Below are 24,591 nucleotides of genomic sequence, written 5' to 3'. Positions count from 1 at the left end.
AACATAAATAAGAGGACTTCCTTACAGCTGGGGTTGACAGTAAAACATTCTGCTCCAGGTTGTGGAAACTGTGCTCTGACCCTGCTCTGAGGTATTTTAGTTCAGATGTCAGTTGTTCATTGTTTATCTCTTACTCTCATGTTGTTCAAATCCACTGTTTTACTTCAAACTTATTTCTAATTAGTATCATTAACATAGTGCCAAAAAATAATTATATATAATAACATGGAGGAGAAGTGATTCCCTAGCCCAATTACACTACAGAAAACACCAGCTACCTTCTGCCACTGCTTTGATTTTTGTGGAGCAAGCAGCAAGACTATGAGCTGAAGGAGGAATGCTGGTGCTTGTTGGTGTGAGAAAGAAGTATCCTTGGAGTGGATTCCCTTGTAGCCACCAGACAGCTATAGCTTCAGCTGTGCCTTTGGAAGCCAGCAACCAGTAATAGCAACATCCTGAGTGACAGGATGTATCAGCTCTAGCACTAGTGAGTCTGAAGTCATTAGTGTGTCCTTGTGGGCTGGTCTGAAGCTCTGAAGCCATTGTGTAATTTCTGTTCTTGGTTATAAAATGCTTCTTTTTGAAAGTCTTTAAAGCAGAACAAAGTCTGGGAAAAGTGGGTTGTGATCTCAGCAGCTCTTCTGTGCTCTGGGGGCCTGTGTGCTTCGGTTCTGTAACTCATCTGCCCTTTGAAGGAATACTCATGTCCCATGTGGCTGCAGCCCTTAGTCTTTCCTACAAAGTCAAACAGTGAGCACACAGCATGGGGAGAGTCCCACACTTTGGGTGCTGACCCTGGCCCTCAAAGTAGGGAGGTACTTAAGGAGCAAATAGTTTTGTCTTAGACAAGCTAGGTTCTGACATTTTAAATGTCAAGATACAGTTAAAGTGGTGCAGTTAAGTTCAATGTTGTTTAGGTCAAATCTTCTTGGGATGAGCAGAGCAGTATCTATGGGGTTGTAGATCTTAGAGTCATTCACTGAATGACTCATCTCCCAGCACCTACAAATTCCCCTTGAGAAAGGTCATCTCAGGTACTGTGCTAATAATACTTCGTTTCCTGGGTATATGTCTGGGACTGGGTACCACAAACAGGCTGGCCTGAGAGTCACAGCAAGAGCCAAAACTCATCAGAGCTGGGCCCAAGTGCAGAAACCCTGACTTTTGGGGTTGGTTTTAGAGTTTGATCTGTTAACTCAAAGCATCAGAGTGGGCCAGAGTAGGGGAGCTAAGCTTCTCCAGGATTAATATTAAGCTTTTGTTTAGCACTAAACAGCTGATGAAATCCACCTTTGGCTCTGAGTGCCAGCTGTCAGGGAGGTACATCCAGGCCACCTCACAAGGGCAGGACAACCTTTGGCAGAGAACGGGAGAGAGTGCCCAGCTCTGACTGTCCACAGGTCACTTGGTTTATCTTGTTTTGTGTAATCCACTTGCCCCAGCAGCTTCCTCACAGAGAGGCTGCTGCTTTGACAAAAGGCAGACAGCCCTACTCCAGCAAGGAGCTGTGCCCTCCCCTCCTCAGGTTAGGCAGTTCCTCCTCAGTCAAGCAGCTGGGGAGAGCAGAGCAGTGGTACAAAGGTGCTCGGGCCAGAAGGAGATGGAGCCAGATCCTCGCACATGGGCACTGCAGCCTCCAAACAAGCTGCCCATGACTGAGGCTGATCTGTTTTACAGCTGTTCTGCTCACTGCAGAGCCATGCTAGCCCTGCTGCTGGCAGTCTGCATCCTCTGCCACATCCTCCTTCCCACCTCCTCCCTTGCCAAGGCAGCCTTTACTCCACCATGTCTGATAGAAGGCCCGGCACTTGTTCAACTTTTGTTCTCCATTAGGAAAGAGCGAGGATTGTCAGGACCTTTTTGGCTCTGCCAAGGCCCTATTATGTCCCAAATGTTTCCATGAAAAGACTCCCTCCTGACCAGCCTGCCCCCTGACAGCCATTCAATCCAGCCAACAAGCTTGATATCACTACCTACAAAAGGAGGCCAGCAAGCACCGGGATTCTCACAGCCAAGTTTGGGAAATCAAAGGCAAAACCTCCCAGCAACAGAGAACTGGTAGAGATCAGACTGCACCAAGGCTAGTGCAGGCTGGTCTGGCAGCTTGCAGCCACTAGTTTTCCAAGCACATAAGAAACATGCTCGGCATGGTGCCAGCACTGGCTTTGTCAGGCTGGGGCTGTGCCCTGTGAGCTGGCAGCCCCTCACAGAGTGCCCTAGAGGCCACTGGATCAGTCATAAGTTTGGACAGCTTTGTAAAGGTGTCTCTTTTCATCAGTGGCATTTTTAGGAGATCAGCCACTTAGGCTGAGGGAAAACAGTGATGTTTTTGGTCAGAGTGGGATTCACTCCAGGTCTCATCTGGGACTTTCCATCTAATGACTCTGGTTTACGTTCTCAAAATGGTATGTGGCTGCCTTGTCACTTTTAGTTTGACATGGTGTTCATCTGCTTTGCTTCCTGTCCAAAGATTTTCTTTCCCAAGTGTCTTAAAATAGCTCTTCAGCAGTGAAAGCACTTACCATAGTGAAGGCATATGTAGAGGTGATCTGGAAAGGTGACTGTCAGAAACACTGAGCACAGAAAGGGCTTGAGGAGGGATGGCATATTCCTGTGGTGCAATTGTGTTAGGAAATAGAGGAGTAAAGCTGTTTTCAGTGCATTTTATCTCACAAACTGCATCGCTGGTTTGCTTGATGTTCCAGATAGAAAGAGACATAAAAAATAGACAGGGGAAATGATGATGCAGAGGGAAGGAAGGTGAAGGGAGCTGACATAGCTGAAGCTTGGGTGGAGACGGGATGGTGGTGTGGATGATGGTGCCTGGACTCACCCCACTCTGCAGCAGGGTGCTTTCCAGCCCCTGGGTGATTGCAGGGCAGTGTCACCAAAGCCTAGAGCAGCCCCTGGGTCCCTGTGGGTGTGCAGCAGGTGATGAATGCATAGGAGGACAGAGTTGTGTGTAACATGGAATTGTTAATTGTGGCACTTTCCCCTCCTATCCCAGTTTGATCCTGACAACACTGGCTACATCAGCACTGAGAAGTTTCGCTCCCTTCTCCAGAGACACAGCTCGGAGCTGGATCCTCACAAGCTGGAGGTCCTGCTAGCCCTGGCAGACAGCAACTCTGAGGGGAGGATCTGCTACCAGGATTTCGTCAACCTGGTGAGTGCTCTGGCTGGCAGGGCCTGTCAGTCCTTGGCTCTGCTTATGGGCTGTTGATGGACAGTGTCTCTCTCTCTTTCCCTCCCTCTATTAACACCAGTGTTTGCCACATCACATTCTTCATGGACTTGCTGAAGCATTCAGTGGTGACTGAATGCTTCAGCAAGAGTCAAATTGCTTCTGATTTTTCCAGGGAAACAAATTTGCATGGGAAGGAACTGTGGGAGCTGTAAAAAGATCATGAAGCAATGGCTGCTGCTAGTTTAGATATTTTTGCTCTCAGTATCAGTTGCTAGCTGCTACACTGAGCCATTTGTTTGCAAGCAGAGGTATGTCAGTCTGAATGTCTCCTGTTTTATCTAGAGATTGCACCACTTCCAGACAAAAATATATAGATAACGTTGTGTTGAGGTGCTGGGTGGTGTCATATTGCACTGCTGTAGGCATCAACAGCAACAGGGAAAAAGTGTTTCTAGGTCATGTTCATTTTATCCCAGGTGAGGTGTCTCAGAGTGCATGAGTCATGATCTGGATGCCTCTCTATCTCTACTAATGAGTCAATTAGTGAAGGGATCACTTGGTTTCTTGTCAAGGCTGTTTGTTGAGTCAGCACAATTGTAGACGTGTTGTCAGATGCCCAGGATAGCTTACAAATGTTGTTTGCAAGACATCTTGGACACTGGCCATTCAGGGGCTTTGCCTTGTTCTTGCTCTGTTATTGAATGCCTGAATCCCATCAGATTTAGTGCAATATTAATAATAATAAGCCAGGGTGACAAAGTCAAAGAGCAATGGAAGTTGGTGACATCTCTGAGGTTTCTCTGAAAGCTGGATGTATCCTTGATGCAGAGTATAGTAATTTGCATCTCTGTATGTTCTGCAGACAACGTAGGTATTTGATCCCTTCATTTGTTATGGTCACTCATGTATGTGTCCTTGGTTTAGAAAGAAAGTGTCTTCCATATGTCCTGTTTTCACATTAATCAGAAAAGTATGATAATATGGCCCAGCTGTCAAGGACCCTGATGGTGGCCTCCATCAGGCTGTGGGCAGTGTAAAGGTGAAGTTACTTTGATGGAATGACAGAAACCTGCTGTATCTAACCAGGCTGTCTTGTTAGCCCCTTGCCTATGTCGAAGTACACAGTAAAATAAATACAGCAACTCTTAAACAGATCACACAGTATGAGGTTTTCCTCATCTCCAGTGTAACAGTGTGGTCCTCAGTGCTCAGCAGAGTATTTATAGTAACAGCTGCTGGTTCCACAGTTGGGGATATTCAAAGTACCATGCAAGCATTCACTAACTGGGCTGCACAACACTTAGGTAGCAGGAAGAGGTATAATCGAATTTCTTTTACAGAAATGATGGCCTAGGGCCAGCTAACACATTGACAACAGGCTTAGGAATAGAACTGGGCTTTTTCCTCTCTCCTCGCTCCACAGGGCTGAGGAGCAGCACAAGCTAATGAGAGGTAGGTGGGAGGTGAAATGCTTGGACATTCTCCTCCTTTGGGAATAGGAGATCGTGCCAGTTCACTCCCAGCTGGTGTGATTTCTGCAGAACAGCAAATTTCCTTCACTACTATGGAATGACTCCTATAAAGAAGCCATTGATTCTCCTGTTATCAGCCCCTCTATCCTTGTCTGCATTTTTTGCACTTTCTAATCAATAGGCAATGCAAATGCCAGAACATTAAACTACTTACAAATGACATCTCTCTTCTCACTTCTCCTCTAATTTCTATTGATTTCCAACATCCAAACTTTTTTTAGGGCTCCTTCTCTTTTCTCTGCCTTTTGAACTTTCTTTTGAACTTCCTGATGGAAAGAAACAGCACAGTTGACACAGAATCACTGTGAAATTACGGAGTTCCTTCACTTCATAGCTGTCAATCCTCTGTGTGGTGGTGTTTAAGTGCATGTTTGTGCTTGATGATCATTAGCCTTCTCTGCTTTAAGCTCAGGTTAATTTGTCTGTTTCAGTAGCTTAGCAAGAATTGACCTGCTGCCAAAAATGATGGTGCTGGGTGTCGTGATGGAAAGGCTGATCTTTCACTATACCAGAGACTGTACAAGCATGGCTCTCTGTATGTATGGTTTTCCTTTTCTCCAGCATCATTATGAGCACCAAGAACTCTGCCTGCTCTCTCAAACACTGTGATCCCCAGCTAAAGGACTGCTATTGAGCAAAGCTGTGTTATCCTCTGATGTCCAAAATGTTTTGTGAACTTCTAGATACATCAAAAATGTAATTAGAGGACTCCTCACCTTAATAATGACACCCATACATGTGTCTGTTCTCAACTCAGCAAAGCAACTTAAATTTATGAAGTTGGAAGTTTTAAAATATGGGAATAGACCCCAGAAATCACTCAAGAAATAAATTGAGACATGAATAAGTTCAGGGAAGATGAAAACTCCTGGTGTGATCTGCAAACAGAAAAGACACAAAAAAAATCAGATAGGCAACTCATTGGGAATTACGTCTCCTCTGTGTGTATGAAATTCAGCTCATGTAGTTGTAAAACACAATGCTGCAATCATATCCATTTCTGTTTCTGCACTGTGGTTTGTAATAACAGCAGAAAGCAGTTTCAGATGGGGTTTCTTATGCTGTGTCTGAGACAGTGCAGAGTAACAAAAGTGTTTCCTGTACAAGTGGAGACATCTCAAGCATCTCTGCTGTCTGGTTGCTTTGCAGTATTGTGAAAAGAGATGCAAAGTGAAAATTCTGCCTATGAACAGCATGGGCCACAGGAGGAGATAATGAACCAAGGTGTTTAACTAACTTTGCTACTTTTAGAGAAGAGACAAGCCAGGAGGTAATTACACTTGAGATGTTATTTGTTGGAATTCTTGCTGAACAGCAGTTGCTGTTGGCAGTCCTGGATTACTTCACATAATATCCTGTGAGCTATAGTAGAGCTTGCAGTAAGTAGTAAGCTCTAAGACAGAGTTCATGTGACTTGGGAAAAACAAAACACTGCTGCTTCCAACAGAAATGTTTAGCTGTAGCTTTGTAGTAACTTGAAGCTGATGTAGCATCTCAATAATTAGCTAATTAAATGCACATCCTTTGTTTTCCAGATCAAGAATCACCACCTGCTTTGCTCTCCCTGGCCTTGCTGGCTTCTAGGAACAGGCTAATTCTATCTCATTTTCAACAAAAACCACATATTTTTGAAGCACTATGTGACAATAATCGGGTCACCCTAATCCAAACATTTCTGGTGCCAGCACACATTACCCTTCAGAGAAGGATTTCCTTTAATTTTTGTGATTCCCTCTCTGACTTGCCAGGCTGTAAATCCTACCTCTTCAAGTAAAGAAATAAAACTGGAGAGGCAGGCTGAGAAATCTGCAGCCTCTGCTCTTCCTCCTTGAGAGTGCCAGATCCACAGTTCTGTTGGCCACCAGAGAAGGTGAGAGGAAGATCTTTGCAGGAGTTTCTTACTTCATGCAAGAGGCTGGAACATGATTAAGTGCTAGTGGAAGGTGTCTTGTGCTATGTGCTGTTGAGCAGGATGTTCAAAGGAGCAGTTACTGTGTCAAAATATTGCTGGAGTCTTAAAAATAAGATAAAATACAGGGGGTGAAGGAGATGAAGTGCCTACCCAGAGTCTTACAGTGTGTCTGTGCCACTGGATGCTGTAGATACACAAAGGTTAAGATTTAGATGCCAGCTCTTCTGTCCTGGGCAGGGGATCTCATTGGTGTTGGAAGAAAGAGTGGGACTGGCTGAAGGGATAAAATACTTTGGGATCATGTTACAGTCAACAAACAAAAACAAAAAGTCCAAAGTGGATCCTGGAATGTTGTAAGTGGAAAATAAGCTGGTTCAGTGGAGGGTTTAACTTGCGTTTTACAGCTTCATCAGTCTATAGGAACTTACTGTATGTCTCATGCTAAAGAAAAAATGTAGAAAAACAATGTATCTCAGTCTAGTTTTAACACTTGCCTAGACTTGTAGGACTTTGTAATGCAGTATAGAAAGATACATTAAGATGCGCTCTATTCAAGGATGATTAAACCTAAATCTATTAGATATTGGTTGCAAGTAGCAGCAGAAGAGAGAACTTTCTTCCAAATCAACTAGTCTGTCAAATAATCTTATGCCAAATAAAGTGGAACTTACCATAGAAATTCCCATCCCTAACCTGAACTGTTTTCCATCACATACGGTTGAAACTTGAGGAGTGCAATATCAATTTAAATGGTTGTGTGCATATCTAAAATGCACACATGAGTAAGAAATGTTATAAAGATTTTTTTAAAAAAAAATTGTTTCACAAAATTGGATCTGGATTCATTTCATTGGTGGAATCCTTCCCAGCATCAATGGAAAATGGAGCAGGTATAGAGGGTTTTCAGTTTCCAACTCACTGTGTTTTGACACAATATTATTGGAACCACGATGTTAGTCTTGTCCTGCAAGCAATGTTCTTTCAAGTAACCTTGAAATTTGAAAAGTGGTTTACTTTTTCTATTGGAAGTGCTGGAAGGCCTAAGCCTGGCACATTTAATAGGAATCGGGAAAAACCTTGAGCAGGGATAATTTATTTTGTCTCTCCTGCCTCTTTCTTTGAATCCCCAGAGTAAACCACTGCTTGGTCAGACCAAATCAGAATGTTGGTATTTGGGTTTTTTTCCCTTTGATACTGTTCGGGAAAGTGCTACCAGGTTGGCTCAGAGGATGTGAACATCTGTGACAAATGAACTTGATGCTGAGATATGCATTTTTGGAAAAGCTGTCTCTACCCACATTAGCATTTTGTAGAAGTGTGGGCAGAGGGAAAGAAATAAATGGGAATCTTGAAAGCAAAATTGATTGAAGAGGTTGCATTTGTAAGTAAAGTGGGTTATAAAACTGGAGCTGGCAGAGGCTTTTAAAAAGCTTGTGCTAACTTCTGATTTAGTGTTCTGTGTCTTGGAGGATCAGAGTTGGGGAGGTGAATGCATTGCCTGTCACAGAGCTGTATGTGTTTAAAAATAGCTCAAGACCAGTCTCAAAGATGCCAATACATAATGGGCAGAAATCCATGTTTTTCAAAACCTTCTGAGTGAGGCTGAATAAAACCATAAAAAGGGTACTGTGCCCCACACAAGCTCTGAAATTGGAGATGGGGGAAATATGACATGATTTGTCTACTGATTATCTGAGATAGTTACAGTAGTACAGATATCCAAGGAACACAGAGGAACTGGTCTAGCGGTGGGAATGGACAACTTCCTTTGCAAGTTGCAGATGATCCTATAGTAATTTTAGAGTGCCATGTATGCTAAACAAAAGCAGGTCTTTGTACTTCATCAAAGTTTGTCACTGTCCTACACTAGACAGTAAGGACTCATCCTAAATGTTGACGTTTTCAGTGTTGAAGACAGGTTCAGATTTAAGTAGGAAAAAATTTTCCTTTTGCACAGAGGTATCAAACCCAGCCTTTTAGAAGAGCTGTAACACTAAGCTTTGGTTTGTTTTGGTATGGTAATACCAAAGGGCACAGGTGGCAGCACCTGGGTACCAGTCAGTTCAGCTTGGCTGTTTTGCAAGGGAAACTTCTTTCTCTTTGCATAATAACATTTTGCAGGCATGAAGGACTAAGGGAATATGTTGTTCCCCCTTGTCGCGGGTTGTGTTTGTAACCGGGCAGAAACACCAATTTAGTGTAGTGGTTTGGTCTAAAATACTCATTACTGTTTATCTTCTGTGAGATAAGAATTAGGAGAAATGCAAAGCAGGCACCAACTTGAATGAATATAAAGAAGTTTATTAACAGACTCCCTTCTCCCACTGACAATGTAAAGACAACCCTTAAGATGTTCAGTCTGTTTACCACTTCCATAATAACCTTGTTCAGTCCATTTAGAAAGAGAAGTCTCTTTTTGCTTGTGCTATGAAAACAGTATCACACCGAGACAGCCACCCACTTCCAAATATTGTTCAGTCCATTCAGGAAGAGGAGTCTCTCTGCTTGCGATGTGAGTCCCTTCCCCCGACTTGCAGCTTTTCCCGCAACTGCTTTCGAGGGTCCACTCTTGAAAGTTTTCTGGGGTACAATTTTAAGGTTGAGCTGTTCAGAAACAAAAAAAACAGAGGCCCTCCTCCTTCCCTGGGAGCAAAGGGTCATCTTCATCTTTAAGACTATCTCTGGAAGCATCTCTAGGAATTGAGGTTTTTCTCCTTTCCTCTTTGGAGCAAAAGTCCTCATCTGGTTCATCTGGTTCATCTCTCTCTGTCCAAACTTCTCATGAAATTACAGCTGCGGCAGCATCTGCCTATTGCTTATGACTTGAACACTCCACCCCCCATATCTTCATGAAATTACAACAGGATACTCTGATATATCATAGCTTCACAACAGACTTTCAGCTTTAAGCATCTCCTCTCTCTCTTCCCTCAGGTTTTCAGCTCTTCACAGCAATAAAAGGGTTAATCTCACCTCGGCCTTGCAGCTGGAATGTGGCTTATCGCTGTTGGTCACTGACCTCTGCCGGACAGAGGTGCCGCTTTGCTGAAATCTTGGCCGCAGTGGGGGGGGGGGGGTTCCGAGCCGCTCCGGCTGCCCACGGCAAGGCAGTGGGGGGGGGGTTCCATGGCTGGAACAGGCCCATGGCTCCAGGCTGGCCGTGGCCCGGCCCGGCCTGGCCCAAGCAGGGCCTGGCTGGGCCTGCTGGCCCCCGCACGGGGCCTGCAGCCACCTGTCCCAGCGCCGGAAACGAGAGAGAGCTTGGGTGGGAGTTTGTCTATTCTTAAGTGTGTATCACAGAGGCGGTCACAACTTTAAGTGGCTTAAAGAATTGTCCATATTCAAACTGGCCAGCTGATAGGTTCTATCAGGTCCCAGAGGAAGCTGTAAGCACCCCTTAGCAAGGATATCCCTTCCGGGACTATGCTTGCTAACCTATGACACCCCTGCTACCTTTTCTCTACACATACTGTTTGCTGTACTCATCTGCTTGCAGCTTTAATATCACACTTACTAAAGAAGTCCCAGATCGATTGCATGAAGAGAAGTGGGACGGGCTGCTCTGGGCTTCTGGAGCCATAGTAATGTGCAGGCCAACAATGGACCTAGTGTTCTTTCAGCTGATGATTAAATACTTGGCTCATAAATACCAATATTATGTAATTCCAAAATCAAGTCAGCAAATTCTGACCATATGCGAGACTCTGTTTGGGATGATTTGAGTCTTCCAAAGTCAGTCTGAGGAACAAAATAGACTGCTCATCAAGAATGGGTGAGAGCAGCAATAGTGACTTAATCCTCTGTCTCTCCTCATGCCCATCTCCTCCTAGCTTGATTCAAAGGCCTGTGGGGCTGTGTAAGTAGGACCAGGACTTCTGTGTTTGCTTGAGCCCTGGCAGACAGCTGTGCTGTCTCTTTGGAGATCATCTCCTCCTTGGTGCCATGGGCAATGAGTGCAGGTGGGGACCAACAGGATGTCTCCTTCCTGAGAGGCCTGATTTTATCAAGGGCTCAGTACATCCACTTATGCACATCTTGTTGGATTGTGGGGGCTTTTCAGCACATCTGGTACACTCCTGACACTGTGTCCCTGCCTCATTGGGGTGTAAAACCATGCCAAGACTGCGTCATGTAGAGGGAACCTGGACCTTCTTTCCATATCCTTTGCTCCAAAGAAGATCTGGCAAATATTTTCATGTCCCTTCCATGTTAGCTTCTGTGTGGGGTGTGAAAGGTCCTGTGATTTATTTTCCTCTCTGGAAGAAGGAAGGCAGAGCTTCTGCTGAACAGAAGTCCAGTTTCCCACCTCCTAAGGAGAGCCAGTGGAGGCTTTAGTCATCTGAGGTGTGATTTACAGTGATCCTGCAATATTTTGCTCTTAAATCTAAGACTTTTCCCGTTTTGTTTTTAGTATGTTGAGGAACACCTTCAGAAACACCATGGTGATGAATTTGCAGTGCCCTGGCTGTTGTCTGGGCTCCATGGGCAGCACAAGCATTATTGCAGAGAGGACACTGGACTGATGGGGCTGTGCTGAGTTCAGGTGACTGAGCCAGTCCCTTATGTCATACTAAACAGTAACAGACGAGTTCAGGGGTGCCTCTGTTAGGATCCTCTGCTCAACATGATGCAAGGAGATCTTTGTTATGAGCCTAACCATGGACATTAGCAGTCTTTGGAGTTTCCTGCCCATCTCCCTCAGCAGTATGTGCAATGATGAGGTGATCATCTGCTGAGGGTGGTCAGCACTTCTTGATGCTGAACTGCAATGATGATTTTCCTTGACTCTGGAAGTCATTGTATTTTCCACTGAAGTGCTGCAGCAGGGAAAAGCACTGACCGTTTTGTGGTAGGCAGGAAGTCCTATATATCACTGTAATTGTAATAAGCAGATCAGCAGCTCCAGTCAACTGTCTGGTATCTTCAGGCAAGTTTATAGATTCAGTGTGAAATTATTCTTGTCCATAAGAGGGGCAAATCGAGAGAGAACAGAATGAACTTTGTGAGGGAGTTTAACGGGGGGGGGGGGGGGTTCCGAGTGCAGGGGAGCCGGCCAGAGTCACGATATGAACACCGATACAATTTGAGCATCATGCTCTGCTTTATTGTTTACTTACACCAACTTATATCTACTTTACAAAGATTCACGCCCTATTCCCACGGGACAGCCTCTAAGCAGCGGGGGGGCCGACCAGTGTATAACTTTGCCAAGGATTTTCAAGACTGCCTGCTGCCAGGTGTCTTTCAAGCCTGTCTGCAGCCTGAGGCCCCTTCAGGGGTTCTTCCCTAGCAGCCCTGAGTTGCCCAGACTGTCCTGGGGTATCATATGCCCCTGTTCCACACGGAATCCCTCTACAAGGGAGCACGTGCAGAACATATCCAAAAGGCTGCTCTGAACTAACCTGAAGTGAAGCTTTCTTCTGTGGGCACAGTGAGGTCATTAGGTGGCTAAAAGTATCTTTGAAACAGAGGTACATCTCTTACCTACCAAAAGGCATTTCACACATGCCAAGGAAAGCCTTGTACCTGCTGGATGTTTCTCTATGAAAATAATGTCTTTCAATATGAGCAGGCTTTCTTAATGCAACAGAGGACCACCAACAATTTTTTTCCCCTCATCTTCCCTAGTTTTAGATACAGACTTTTGGACAATAGACTTGAGAAGACTGAGAGAGAGAGACTTGGTGGACATTTTTTTTTCTTCTTTATATTTTCTGCTTTTTTTCCCAGAAATGTTCTTTTACAAGTGTTTTCTGGATGAACGAAGGAAAGAGTGACCAAAGGAGAAATACCAAAATTGAGAGAGTTGTTAGGGTGAAACATCTCACTAAAACAGCTCACAAAGAACAACAACAGCAACAAATTTTTCCCCAGTTTAAAAAAAACATAAGAACATCGAATGCCTGTCAATGCTCCTCTGTGTTGGAGGGACAGGCTGCAAATGAAGGCTAAGGAGGAACGGGCAGAGTGGGTCGCACTGCCGTCACCTCAGACGGCCCCTTGCCCTCCTCCAGTGATTAACAGGAGGTGGCTCCCTGCAGTGATAACTGTGTTTAAGCAGCTTGGTCCAGCTTGGAGCGATTCCCTGACTGCCTGGGCATTGAAAGCACAAGCTCTGGGCTTTGCTGGCTTTGGGATATCAGCTGAAACCAGCATGATTCAAGACAACTGGAAGCCAACACTGTTGAGTGTCATCTCTTGTTTGGTTCTGAGAGGCTGGAGGTGCTGGTGGTTTGAGAGCAGTTAGCAGTTCTCTCAGAAGAAGGACCAGGCTGTCATGTTTGCTTTGCTGCCTGTTACAGTAGAGGGTCCCCCTGCAGCAGCCTGTGTACGCAGTGAGTCTTTGGAGCTTCCTGCCAAAGATTCAGCCACTACAGACAGTGGCTCTAATGCTGCAGGTTTGTTTGACATCGGGGCTAATTAAAAATTATCCAAATCTTGGAACAGGCTCTTTCAGACCTGGTTTGTTCCACCGCCCCCAGCAGGCTGAGCATAAAATTCCATCTGCCTAATTTGCAAATGCAATTGCTTTAATGATGCATCCAAACTGGGAAAGTGTATGCTCAAAAAGATAGACAGCTAAATCTATGCATGTATGGTGATAATGCACATAGAAATTAGCTGTAAGCCTGTGCCATCTCAGAACCTGCCCCCTCTGAGGATAACTTATAAAAAGAAGTCTTGTAAAGACTTGCAAGCTTACAGGAGCTAAGACAGCCTGTCAGCTAAGACAGCTGATTAATTTGTTGTTTGTTGCTGTTGCTCAGGCAGTTTTGTTTTACACAAAGTGATAATTTTCTTTGCCCAGAGCTAGCTCTTGCCACAAGGGTTAGATGTGCTGTGAAAGTTCCTGCTGCTACATTCGAGAAATTTTCTGCCCCAAGAGTGCAGGGAAGTGTGGTAGAGCAGGGGGAGCAGAGGGAAGGAGGACACAGGAATATGGGTTGTGATAACCAATGGTGAAGACAGTGCATGGAAGGCTGGAGAATGGGCCATAGAGTCAGCCAGGTGCATCAGCAGCCTCTGCTCTGCCTTGCCAGAGTTCTGCCCTGACCTCATTTAATGGCATCATAATGGCAGACCCTGGTACTGGTTTTCCTTGCACTACAAGTGGGTCACCCTGTGATTGTCCTGAGACTTGGTTCCTAAAGCTCAGCCTGATGGTGGCTCTCCTGCCTGCCTGGATCTGGTGCTGCCAAACTGGCACTATTCTCCCTGATGATTGTGCCAGGCCTTGCTTTGTACTCATGGTTTCTTCCTTTCCCTTTTACCCAGATGAGCAACAAAAGGTCAAACAGTTTCCGCCAAGCCATCCTCCAGGGGAACAGGAGGCTGTGCAGCAAGGCCCTGCTGGAGGAGACAGGACTGAGCCTCTCACAGAGGCTGATCCGGCACGTGGCATATGAGACCCTGCCACGGGAGATTGACCGCAAGTGGTACTACGACAGCTACACCTGCTGCCCCCCGCCGTGGTTCATGATCACCATCACTATTGTAGAGGCAAGTACCCTCATGACCTCCCTAGGAACCTCCCCACTCTGCCAAAGGCTCTGCTGGGACACAATCAAGGGTTAGGGAGGGACTCATTCAGACCTGCACAAGGACAGATGTAAAACTGGTGGCCATTTTGGTTGCCTGTTGAGGTGTGTATAAGTGGAGACTGTGATGCTGTCATTGGAACAGTTTGTATATGAGACTACACAATTTGGGAAAATAGAGAAAAACTTTTTGAGGAATGGAAACAGGACAGTTCTAGAGAAACTGATAAGTCAATGGAATTAGAAGAGAAATTTCTCTACAGCTACCTCTGTTCTGTGAGTGGGGAGAAAAAGGACATGAGAGAGCCTCTGGGTTAAATATTCTGACCTGCTCATGTGTTGTCCAAATGAGATCTTTGCACATATGCTGAGTCATGTGCTCAAGTAAGTACAGAGGAGGATATAATGTGACACTGATAGCAGTCAGGTGCTGACTGGGAGCAGGTTCCTCTGACTCAGGGACTGGTGTATTACAGAAGGCCACATATAGAGTTATATCAGTGTGTCACAGGTGCCTCAAAACAGGGAATATTCATGCTGTGTGAAGTTGTAAAATGGGAGAAAAGTTTTTGTATATATGATCTTTTTCTCCATTATTTTGAGCTAAAAGGTACTTTTTGGTGAGGAAAGGCATCTGCTAACCAATGAATCTCTTTGCTCTTCTAGGTTGCCTTTTTTCTTTACAATGGAGTGGTCTTAGACAGATTTGTGCTGCAAGTCAGCCACCCCTTGTACCTGAAGAATGCATTACTGTACCATCCCCAGCTTCGGGCCCAGGCTTGGAGGTACCTAACCTACATATTCATGCATGCAGGGTGAGTACTTACAAACTGGAGATTTCCCACAGTTCAGGTTCCCCAGAGAGAAAGAGGAAGTGACAGAATCAGCTCAGAATTAAATTTTTAAAACTCAGTTATAAATTGTGTGTAAAAATCTCAAGAAGTTGAGGAGTGTTGGGCAATGAGGCACAAACCTTCGCAGCTCTCTGAAGGGACAAGTGTAGTGGTTTTGGTTCAAAATATTCATTACTTACTTATTGTCCTTCTGTGAGATAAGAATTAGGAGAAAAGCAAAGCAGGCACAAACCTTAAACAGTTGCAGTACAATGAAAGGGTTTTATTACTAATTGAATTAAAAGTAAAGAGAAAATAACAAAAAAAAATTAAAGCAAATTCCCCCCCCCCCTTTCCAGCACTTCTCTCCTTTCACCCAACTCGCACAAAGGGTAACAGAACATGGGATGTTAGTCAGTGTTCCAGTTCTTGAAAAGTCTCTCTCTTATGCTTAAGGAAAAAAGGGTTTTCTTCAGTTGCACGTGGTTCCCAAACTGCCACCAACAGCAGACCCGCCCGGAAACAATCAATCTGCTGGGGTGTAAAACATCTCTCCCATGAAAAATCTCACAGTTCCTTCACACTGCAAACCATGGGCCATCACATGGGGTTATTAATCTTTTTAAGGATAAGTTATTTTGGCCTGCACACAAAGGCTTTTCTTCGCCACAAGTCTCTAAAGCCTCTCACTGCTTCCATATAGCCTGGCATAGGCACTCTTCACAATCTTCACAGGCCACACGATTCTCCATCCCCCCCATGTTCTTCAAATGGATTAGAGACAAACAGTTTGTGGTATTACAGTTTCTTACCACGGCATGCAAGAAGGTTTTTTAAGCTACGCGCGAGAATCGCAGCACCGCCCTCTTTTCTCCCGTCGCCATTTCCAGCTCCGTCCCACAGGACTCACTTTCTCTTCTCTCTGACTCCGAAGCCGCCACGTTGAAGAGTGTTCTTGTTCAGGCTTTACGGTGGAGAAAGCCTCGCTCCCTCTGTGCTGCTGGCTGCATGGTGTCTTCTTCAGTTCAGCACGAAGTGTGCTGGCTGCAGAAAAGAGGCTACGCCGGCTCCCGTTGACTCCGCCGGCTCCGCATGGAGAGGAGAAGGACCCGCCTGTCCCCAGAAGCCGCCCTGGATGGGTTTAGCTCTGAGCAGTCCATGGCTGGTTTTAGCTGCCTGCGGCTCTGGGAGAGTCCTCCACAGCGACCCAGGGTCCGTGCCGCGGCGTTGGGAAAGGGGGGAAGGGGCAGTGGCCCCGGCCCGGCCCGGCGGGGCCTGGAGGCTCGGAGCCCCCCCCACCTTCCAGCAGGCGAGCCCGACAAAAGGAAATCCCGCCTTTCCGTGCGGTTTAAAGATGTAAATTGTGAGAAGCGTCATTGGTCTAAAAGACTGTCCATCAACTCAGGTTCAACCCAATACAACAAGGCAACATAAGGAACTTAACAGGTGCTGCCCTTCTCCTCAGTAGTGTTGGGACCACACTTTCGTCTTACTGTGTACTTCCCAAAACCAGCTCAAAGCCCAGTGTTCCACTAAAGGAGCTGTGCAGTTGCTAAAACAAGTCTGCAAAGGTGCTGGACTGGTATTTAAAAACTACAGGGTGTGTTTGAGCTAGGCTTCCTAGCTGAGGTTGGAAAAGTCAGTTAAATTCTCTGTGCCTGTGCCATGTCATTACTTAGTAATATTGTCCCTTCTGTAGGGACTGAGATAATGCCTAGAAGCCTGAGTCAAGCTTAAACTCCCATTTTGTACACGCTGTGCAAACACCAGTGTTCCTGAATACCTGACAATCTCGATTGACCAGATGGACAGAGAGTGGTCCATCTCATGCAAAATGAAGGTGCACAGTAAAATTAATTCTCTTTCCTCCCATGGGAGGTATGTAGCAGACTTGGGAAGAATATAGAAGGCGTGGGGATTCTAACTCTGTTCTTCTCAGCTGTGCTAGTCCTCACAAAATTCAAAAAGACTTAATTGTGTGATGTTTGTGATGCCATGGTGATAAGTGTCACTGGAAAGTTCATCCCTGTACAAAGCACTCTACCCCCTCTGAGCAGTTTCTCAGATCATTACGTTCACACATTCCTGGCAGATAATTGCAATTTTCTTTAATTGTGTCATTGAAAAATGTTAGCAACAAGACTTCTAGCAGTAGTGTAGAGTTTGAAACTGCATAAGGATCCTTTGTTCTTAAATAGAAAGCCTATATTTCCATCAATGTTCTTCTATGAAAGGCCATAAAGATCAAGTTTATCTTTTCCTTTTTCCATGTCTCTGATGGAAGATGTGCTGATGATGTCTCCTCCCTGCCATGGAATAACTTTCTTGGTGTGTAATTGCCCTGGAGCACTAAATGTGCCCCAGATCTCTGCATAAAAACAGACTCCACACAAGGGAAGAGTAGGAAAAAGTTTTTAGAAGAAACTTCTGAATGTGGCAACATCTGTACTCTGCATGCTGAATCCCTCCAAAGAGCCCATTTTATATAGGTTTCATCCTGCAGGTTGGAGCTACTGGGCTTAGACATGAAGCTGGTTATGTAAAAAGAGAAGTGGAAATTTCCATCACTGAGGATATGAGGAAAACTGGGCTTGTAAAAGGAAGAAACACTTGATTTTAATTAATGGTAGTTAATTCGTATTTGGGCTTTCTTTTGATGGTGGTGGTGGTTTACTGTATCGCTTCTATAACTACAGATTGCTTTAGGATACATTGGAGGAGAAACACCTGCACAAGGAAAATTTTTTTGGCATGCTTTCCTAACCTGTGCCAGGTCACCTTTGTAGCAGGCAGTTCTCTGGTATTCTTCACACTCACTGGATGAAAAATCTCTCAGTTTTATTTCACCTCTGGCTGGCTCAGAGTGGAACAATGGAAGGTGGTGAGCAGGGGACTGTCATGATGGATTCCAAGTCCTTTAGCTACACAGCCTTCAAAACAATGGAGAATCTCACTGGAACAAGAAACCTCGTGGTTTTTCTGCAGTATCTGGAGTTAAGCTAAATGTTCCTTTATTTCTAACTTCTCTGTGTTAAGCTCCTTTCTTGTGAGGAAAACAGATAAATCTTGGAAAGGTAATAACATTTTTTAGTGGACACCCATCATCCTCCTCTCATTTTCATATGAGAGGATAACACAATGCCATGGGTCTATTGTTATCCTGTTTCCAGCTGAGACTTTTAAATGGTAATGTGGACTGCTCCTTAATTTAGTGCACTCGGTCTTGTTTTGAAGAGCAAGTGGCAGCCGTGTTTGAGAAGGCAGCAGTTGCTAAGGCTTGGCTGGCTGTGCCTCTAGAAAGATTCCAAAAATGTACAGGCTGTGTGCTGGTCCTGATGGAGGGAGCTTTGTTGAGGGCTGAAAGGCAAAGTTGTAAATTCTGTCCTTCTGTTTTCATGGAAACCAGACGTTGATATCTGAAGCCCACACATTTGTATCACTGCCATAACTAATGACTTGCATTGATGCTCAGTCCCATTTGTTTGGTCCCAGGGAAGGAGAAAGTCTTTAATAAATCAATGAAATTGTCGTTTCAAGAATGACACATTCAGCACTGGCAAAGGGTAATTATATTTTATGGGTCGTTATTGACTGTGGTGCCTTCAAAGCTCTTACCATGGTGGGAAAGAGAAGTGAATGGGATTGCTCCTGGGAAGTCTTTTAAGAGCTGCTGTGAATCAGAGTAGTCACTTCAGAGTCCAGGATAAACTTTGCTGAGATCTTACAAAAGCGTCCTTTGAAAAATACGACCAGTGCTTTGTGTGGAAATGTCAGGTGCTGCCTCATGATGTTGACTGTGTGCCAGCCAAACTACTTCTCTCCCCTCTGTGAAAGGGCATTTGGATGTTTTGACTTGTCTCTGTGATCTCAGTTTGACCTTTGCTGTTTGTCCCTAATTTAATTCCCTGTGTTCTGTGAGCATGCGGAATCAGAATGAGTGCTGACCATGCCCAGTGGCTTCAAAAGGCTCGAGGAAGGTAATAACTCAGTGGCATGCAGCAGTTTCCTATGATGAAAAATTGCAGTGCTGAGTGTATTGTGCAGGAGGGAAATTTATCTTTGGAGAGAAATTCAATGGAAACAAACTTATTGAGATATCAGGAGAGGATTGCTTCCTGCAGTATTAGTTCTCACACTTTTTTCCAGTCCAACTTTAAATTCTCATTTATAAGACTGTTCTGTCATTACTGCATTTCACCATCAGTGTTTTTCTCTGCTGTATATGGGAAATTGCTATGGTAACATGAAAAAGATCAAAACAGTGGAAACGCATATAACTTAAACCAAAGTTTGCTAGTGCCTGCCTGTGAGCAACCCTTTTCTTGTATAAAATGGGATGTATATTTTCAAGGCATTAGGTACTTTGCTCTTGTTTCTCCAAAAGATGCTGGCATTCTGTGTTAAGGGTACCACTGTGTCATTTAGCTCTATCTGTTTTGTAAGCAGGCTCGGACACTCTTCATACAAAAATCAGGATACCCTTGGCTCCAGTGGGATGTCACCATTCAGTGAGGTCACAGCCCTGCAAGCCCAGGGTAAATCTCAGATACTAGCAGAGTGTTGAGGACCCTGTTCAGGGCCTGGTGCTGTTGTTACCTCACTGGAAGATCCTGCAAATGGCAAAGACACTCATAAATATCTGTGTAGAGCTTTGAAAAGTGGCAGGACAGTTTTCTTAAGTAGTATTGATTAAAGCAACAGAGAACTTGCCTTGAAACTATTGATTCAGCTGAGGGGAAATCTGCTGCACTGGAGTCTTTACCCAATATGCATATCTGAGCTGCCACACTCTGCCTGCAGACTGTAAGTGGTACTGCACAGTGTGACAGTGGGGCTTTCTGCAAGAGTTCCCTCAGCCCAGCTTTTTCCTTTGTGTTCAACAGGAGTTTTGCTATTGACTGCAATGGGAACAAGGGTGAGTGAAGAGAGAGCATCAGTGAGTATACCTGAGCACCTGAGCAGAGATCAAAATGCCCTCTGCTTCCCATTCTGCCCATTGATGTAGGCACAGCAGAAAAGGGTGAGGGTCAGGCAGCCCATGATGTAAAGCAGCATTATGGCACCAGGAAATAGCAGTTCTCTTGGAACTTCTGTGCTCACCTTGTTCTTGACTCAACAGCCACTCCCCATCATGGCAGTGTGATGTGTGCAGGGAAAGGCTGAATCATTAAGAGGGGTGAAGAGAAGAGCAGGTCAAATTTCTGGCTTCTGTTCCAGGCTCTGCTGCCATCTTGCTGCTTTTTTTTTTTTTGACAAGTCATTTAACGAAACAAAAAAGAAAAAATGTCTGACTAAGAACCAAATATTGTATGAGGTCTTTGGCTGGAAGGATGTATGTAGATACGAAAAAGATAAAAGCAGCAAGGAGGGAAGATAAATTGCAGCTCTGGGTCAGATTTTTTCTGGAATCCCTGTTTTCCCCACCGTTAGTCTACTTACGTGAAGCAGGTGCTATTTGATTTTCTTTCCAAGATATCTGTGTCTCAGTGGTAGAGAAAGGAGATGAAGAGTTGGAAAAGAGGACAACTGTTGTTTTTCCTTGCTGCAGGATAGAACACCTTGGGCTCAATGTTGTCCTTCAGCTCTTGGTTGGGGTTCCTCTGGAAATGGTGCACGGAGCTGCGAGGATCAGTTTTGTGTATGTTGCAGGAGTTGTGGCAGGTAGGTGACACCTCTGCATGCCCCAGATGGAGAAGCAGTGAAAATGGTCTGTGCTGGCTTTTGAGTAGGAGAAATGTTTTGTGATATTTGGGATTAGGAGAGGAGCATTCACTGATCTTCTGTGCATTGAAATCCTTTGGTGGGCTGGACATAGGAAATACGGTACAACTTGACATCTATTTCTATGTAGCCATAGACTCTGTGTTTAGGAGACCTGCTAAAAATGCACCAACTACCTGTTATTTTAAAATAGCCTTGCTTTAGATGATCTTCCTGAATGTGGAGTCATGCTGGTCCTGTGCCAGTTCTTCCTCCATTTGTCCTGTCTGTCACCTTTCTACAGCCTAAGTAAGCAAGAAGTATTTGATTGTGGATTGTAAGTGCACAGAAATCTGGAAAATTCATTTAATCATTAAGCCATGGTGTCTGATTGATTTTTAGTTTGCGCAGAATTGCTTTTATTTATGTTTGGAATTTCCAGCAGTGTGGAGGTGATGGAAGTTAGCTGACAATAGATCAACATCTGATTAAAACAGGAGTGTGTGAAAACAACCAAGAGCTTTACAGTGGAACTCAGACAGTGACTGATTGCCTTAGTTCAAGATTTATAGTGTTTGTTTGGTTTTTTCCAGCCACATAATTATTTTTTTTCCATAATAAGCAGATAAACCCTTTGTAGAATGGGCTGCATTGGGTACTAGTAAATCCTGCATTCTGGGAGAGAGACTGTGGAAAGAATAATTGGACTAGGACACAGGACTAGGCATGGTACAAACACTAACACTTTTTAATGCAGAGAAAGGAGTTGGCAGATCAGCTCCACTGTCCCGACTGTTATTTTAACAAGCACTGACAAAAGTGGTGCCCAATTTGCAACTTTCCAGACATAGCTTTTCTACACAGATACACCTACCAAACCCCAGGGCTTCATTGATATGTTAGCCAGTTATGAAATATTCTTTATTCTTTGTCATGTGCCAGGAGAGAGGGAAATGGATATATTCATGCTGAGGCAATATAAAGATAACTCAGCTCCTAAATAATCAGGAATAGACAGTAAAATGTAGTTAGGCCACAACTTTTGTGGTTCTTTCTCATTGGTCTGGCTTTACTAAGAAGACACATTGAGACTGGAAATTGTGGTGTCTGAGGACTTAACTACAAGATCGTATTACTCATTCCTTTATTTCTCATTAACTTTTTTCTTAATGGCAGTGTTTAAGAGCTGAGAAGTCTCAGGGCCATACAAGGAAGGAGGGAGCTATCAGCAGAGTTGGCTGGTGGAATCTCAGCATTTTCTTGACCTGGAATCGGTTGGGCAATTAATAGAGAAGTTCACTAGATTCTACACTACCGAGGACTCTCTCAAGATTTGCCAATGTGTCTTTCTCCCATTCCCACTCATCACAAAGATCTTCATTATGCCTTTCTTGTGACACCAAATCTGCCTTTCCCTCTATCGCTTAAATTATTCTTAAAGTCAGCAATGAAAGGAGCTTTAGCAGATCCAAGCCTCCAACTGGGATAAGAAGAAGCAATGTCTTTGTTTGGCTGTATTGTTATGAGTGGTGCGTTTATATACTTGACCTGTCATTCTGCTGTCACATGCCTACTGCCTCCATCCAGGTTATTTTTAACTAGTTTTACTCTGAAATGTTACAAGTAATAGGCTGTGCTTTGATCAGAGGCCTGTGCTAAGTTACAAGTCCCCAGTTCCTTCTGCCTGTGCAAATATTTTTCTTGCCAACATGGGAGCTACTTCTATTTTATCTTCAGGTGAGAAATAAAACACAGATATTTGTCTGTCTCCTGCTTCCTTGTTCTTTCAATCAGGGAACAAATGCCTTTTTGCAGCACAGGTTTAAAGACACATTGCTGCCTTGCTTTGCTGCTTTTAAAGTAGGTGCAGAGGAATCAATCAGTCACTGCCTTGACAGGACTAAGTTGGCTTCATGAGTCAATCAATTTCCCCCTCCTTCTCTTTCTGTATTCCTGACCTGCATCAATTAGCACAAACAGGCAGTAGCAGGGATGTAGGGTACGGGAGAGTGTATTTAATTGGCTGGCAACTGTCACAAAGCCTTGTTGTTTCCCCCAGGGTCCCTGGCAGTGTCAGTGGCTGACATGAGAGCACCTGTGGTGGGCTCCTCTGGAGGTGTGTATGCTCTTGTCTCTGCTCACCTGGCCAATATTGTGATGGTGAGTACCAGACTGACCGTCTGACCTCTCCGAGTGAGCCAGGTCTGGTGGCCCAAAGGGGCTGGAAATAAGGCCTGACCCAGCTGTTGCTCATTCAGAGCTTGCCCCAGCTAAGAGTCTTGTCTCAGTGGTGTGGTCCTGGAATGGAAATATTACCCTGCATTTGGTGGCTTGGTACCCTGATGACTGGTAGCTTGTCAGGACAAGCTAAAGATGTTGGTAATCCAAAATTTATCAGTGTTCTCCAGGCTATCAGCTCTCCACACAATGGCTGACGAATGTTTGAAAAGCAGACTGGCTCTGCAGAAGTGTAGATCTGTTTCTGTCTGCATGTGCCATTAATTTTAGTGGGTATCTAAGGAAATTTAGCATTTGGTGGATTCATGTGCAGAATATTCCTTATCTCCATTTGTAAAACCCAGACTGAAGCTGAACCCTGGGTGATCTAGTGATGTATCTTTTTGCTGTTTCACCTAATGAAATACTTCACAAAGGTGAGTAAATGCCAGCATTGTCATTCCTCTAAGGCTGGAAATAGGAGCTCATCCCCAGCCCTCATCTAGGTGGTGGCAAAGCCCAGCACAACTGCCCACGGGACTCCTCAGCTGACACCGGGGAAAAAAAGACTTTGCTGATAGAAGACTCGTGTGGTGGCATGTCTGTCCTGTACCAGCAATATCAGAGCAGAATAACCATAAAAATGAGGATAATGCTCCTCCCCTGGGTCTGAGTGGGAAGATAATGTGGGTTGGCTGCAGTAGAAACAGAAGATCTGTTATATGGGTGCTGGAAGACATGTGTGGGTGGTGGTGGTAGAGTCAAGCCTAAAAGAAAACCTTGTACTTGATGCTTGTCTGTAGTGAAGTCAGCAGGCTCCAGCTGCGACCCACAGTGGTGCTGCTCCAGACAGCTTTGTAACAGCTGGGAGATGGGAAGTGAGAGATTTCCTGAGCAGAATTGGTCTCCTTCATCCTCTTCAAGCTTTTCAGAGCATGAATGAGCTGAGGCTGATGTCCAAATTAGACAGTTGAGTGGCTGGCAGAGAGGTAGGGAGTGGAGGAGACGGGCTACCCCTATACCACAGGGTTTCTGCTGGGGAATTGCATCCTTATATATAGTTATTTTCAGTGTCATTTGTGTTCCCCTACCACTGTGCCAAGAGAAGCAGGAGGGAGCTTCCTCTGTCTCTCAGGGTGGTAACGCAGACATAGGGGTTTTTTAACACCACAATGCACAGGGTTAGAGGGGGACATTGGAGGAAATTTTGGTCTGCTTTACAGGAAGAGGCTCTGCCAGAGGTGTGTGGAGAGTCTTCAGCAGTTACCTTTCCAGACTTCTTAAACGTCACAAAGTGGTCTGTCATTTCACTACTCATTGGCCTCCTCCAAATCCGTTTAGCAATTGCTACCTTAGCATCTTTATTTCTCCATTATCCACTGCCTCTCTTCCCATCTGAAATTATTTTTTCTGCCTTTCCAGTTCTGGTGGAGGAGTTTCTTTGCTTTTCTTTTCCCCCATTGTCTCTCTGTGCTCACTTGTTACCTAGGTGTGATGCTCCCGCACGCTGAAAGACGCGCTGGCTGTTTGATGGCAAAACTCAGTCTGGCACAGCTGGGGAGAGCACAGGGACTGTGGCAGGGAGGGTCTCTGGAATCTTCTGTTCCCTCGTGCCTCCTGGTAACCAAAGGAAATGGAAACATTCCTGCTTGGAAAAATAAGTATTATTGGA

General features: G+C 44.8%; 1 protein-coding gene across 3 annotated transcripts in view; it reads left to right on the top strand.

The window, feature by feature from the left end:
• Positions 1 to 24,591, top strand: part of RHBDL3 (rhomboid like 3) — a 65,571-nt gene that overhangs the window by 34,498 nt on the left and 6,482 nt on the right. For all 3 annotated transcript variants that reach the window (XM_069032731.1, XM_069032730.1, XM_069032732.1), the window contains 5 exons: positions 3,008 to 3,166; positions 13,907 to 14,131; positions 14,836 to 14,984; positions 20,551 to 20,663; positions 22,762 to 22,862. In XM_069032731.1, coding sequence (XP_068888832.1) covers positions 3,008 to 3,166; positions 13,907 to 14,131; positions 14,836 to 14,984; positions 20,551 to 20,663; positions 22,762 to 22,862 — 747 coding nt within the window. The remainder of the gene's footprint in view (positions 1 to 3,007; positions 3,167 to 13,906; positions 14,132 to 14,835; positions 14,985 to 20,550; positions 20,664 to 22,761; positions 22,863 to 24,591) is intronic.

This window comes from Aphelocoma coerulescens, chromosome 18 (genome assembly GCF_041296385.1).
Source record: "Aphelocoma coerulescens isolate FSJ_1873_10779 chromosome 18, UR_Acoe_1.0, whole genome shotgun sequence".
In the NCBI taxonomy this organism is placed as follows: Eukaryota; Metazoa; Chordata; class Aves; order Passeriformes; family Corvidae; genus Aphelocoma; species Aphelocoma coerulescens.
Note: the sequence above shows the minus strand (reverse complement) of the source record. Positions and strands in the feature narration are given on the sequence as shown.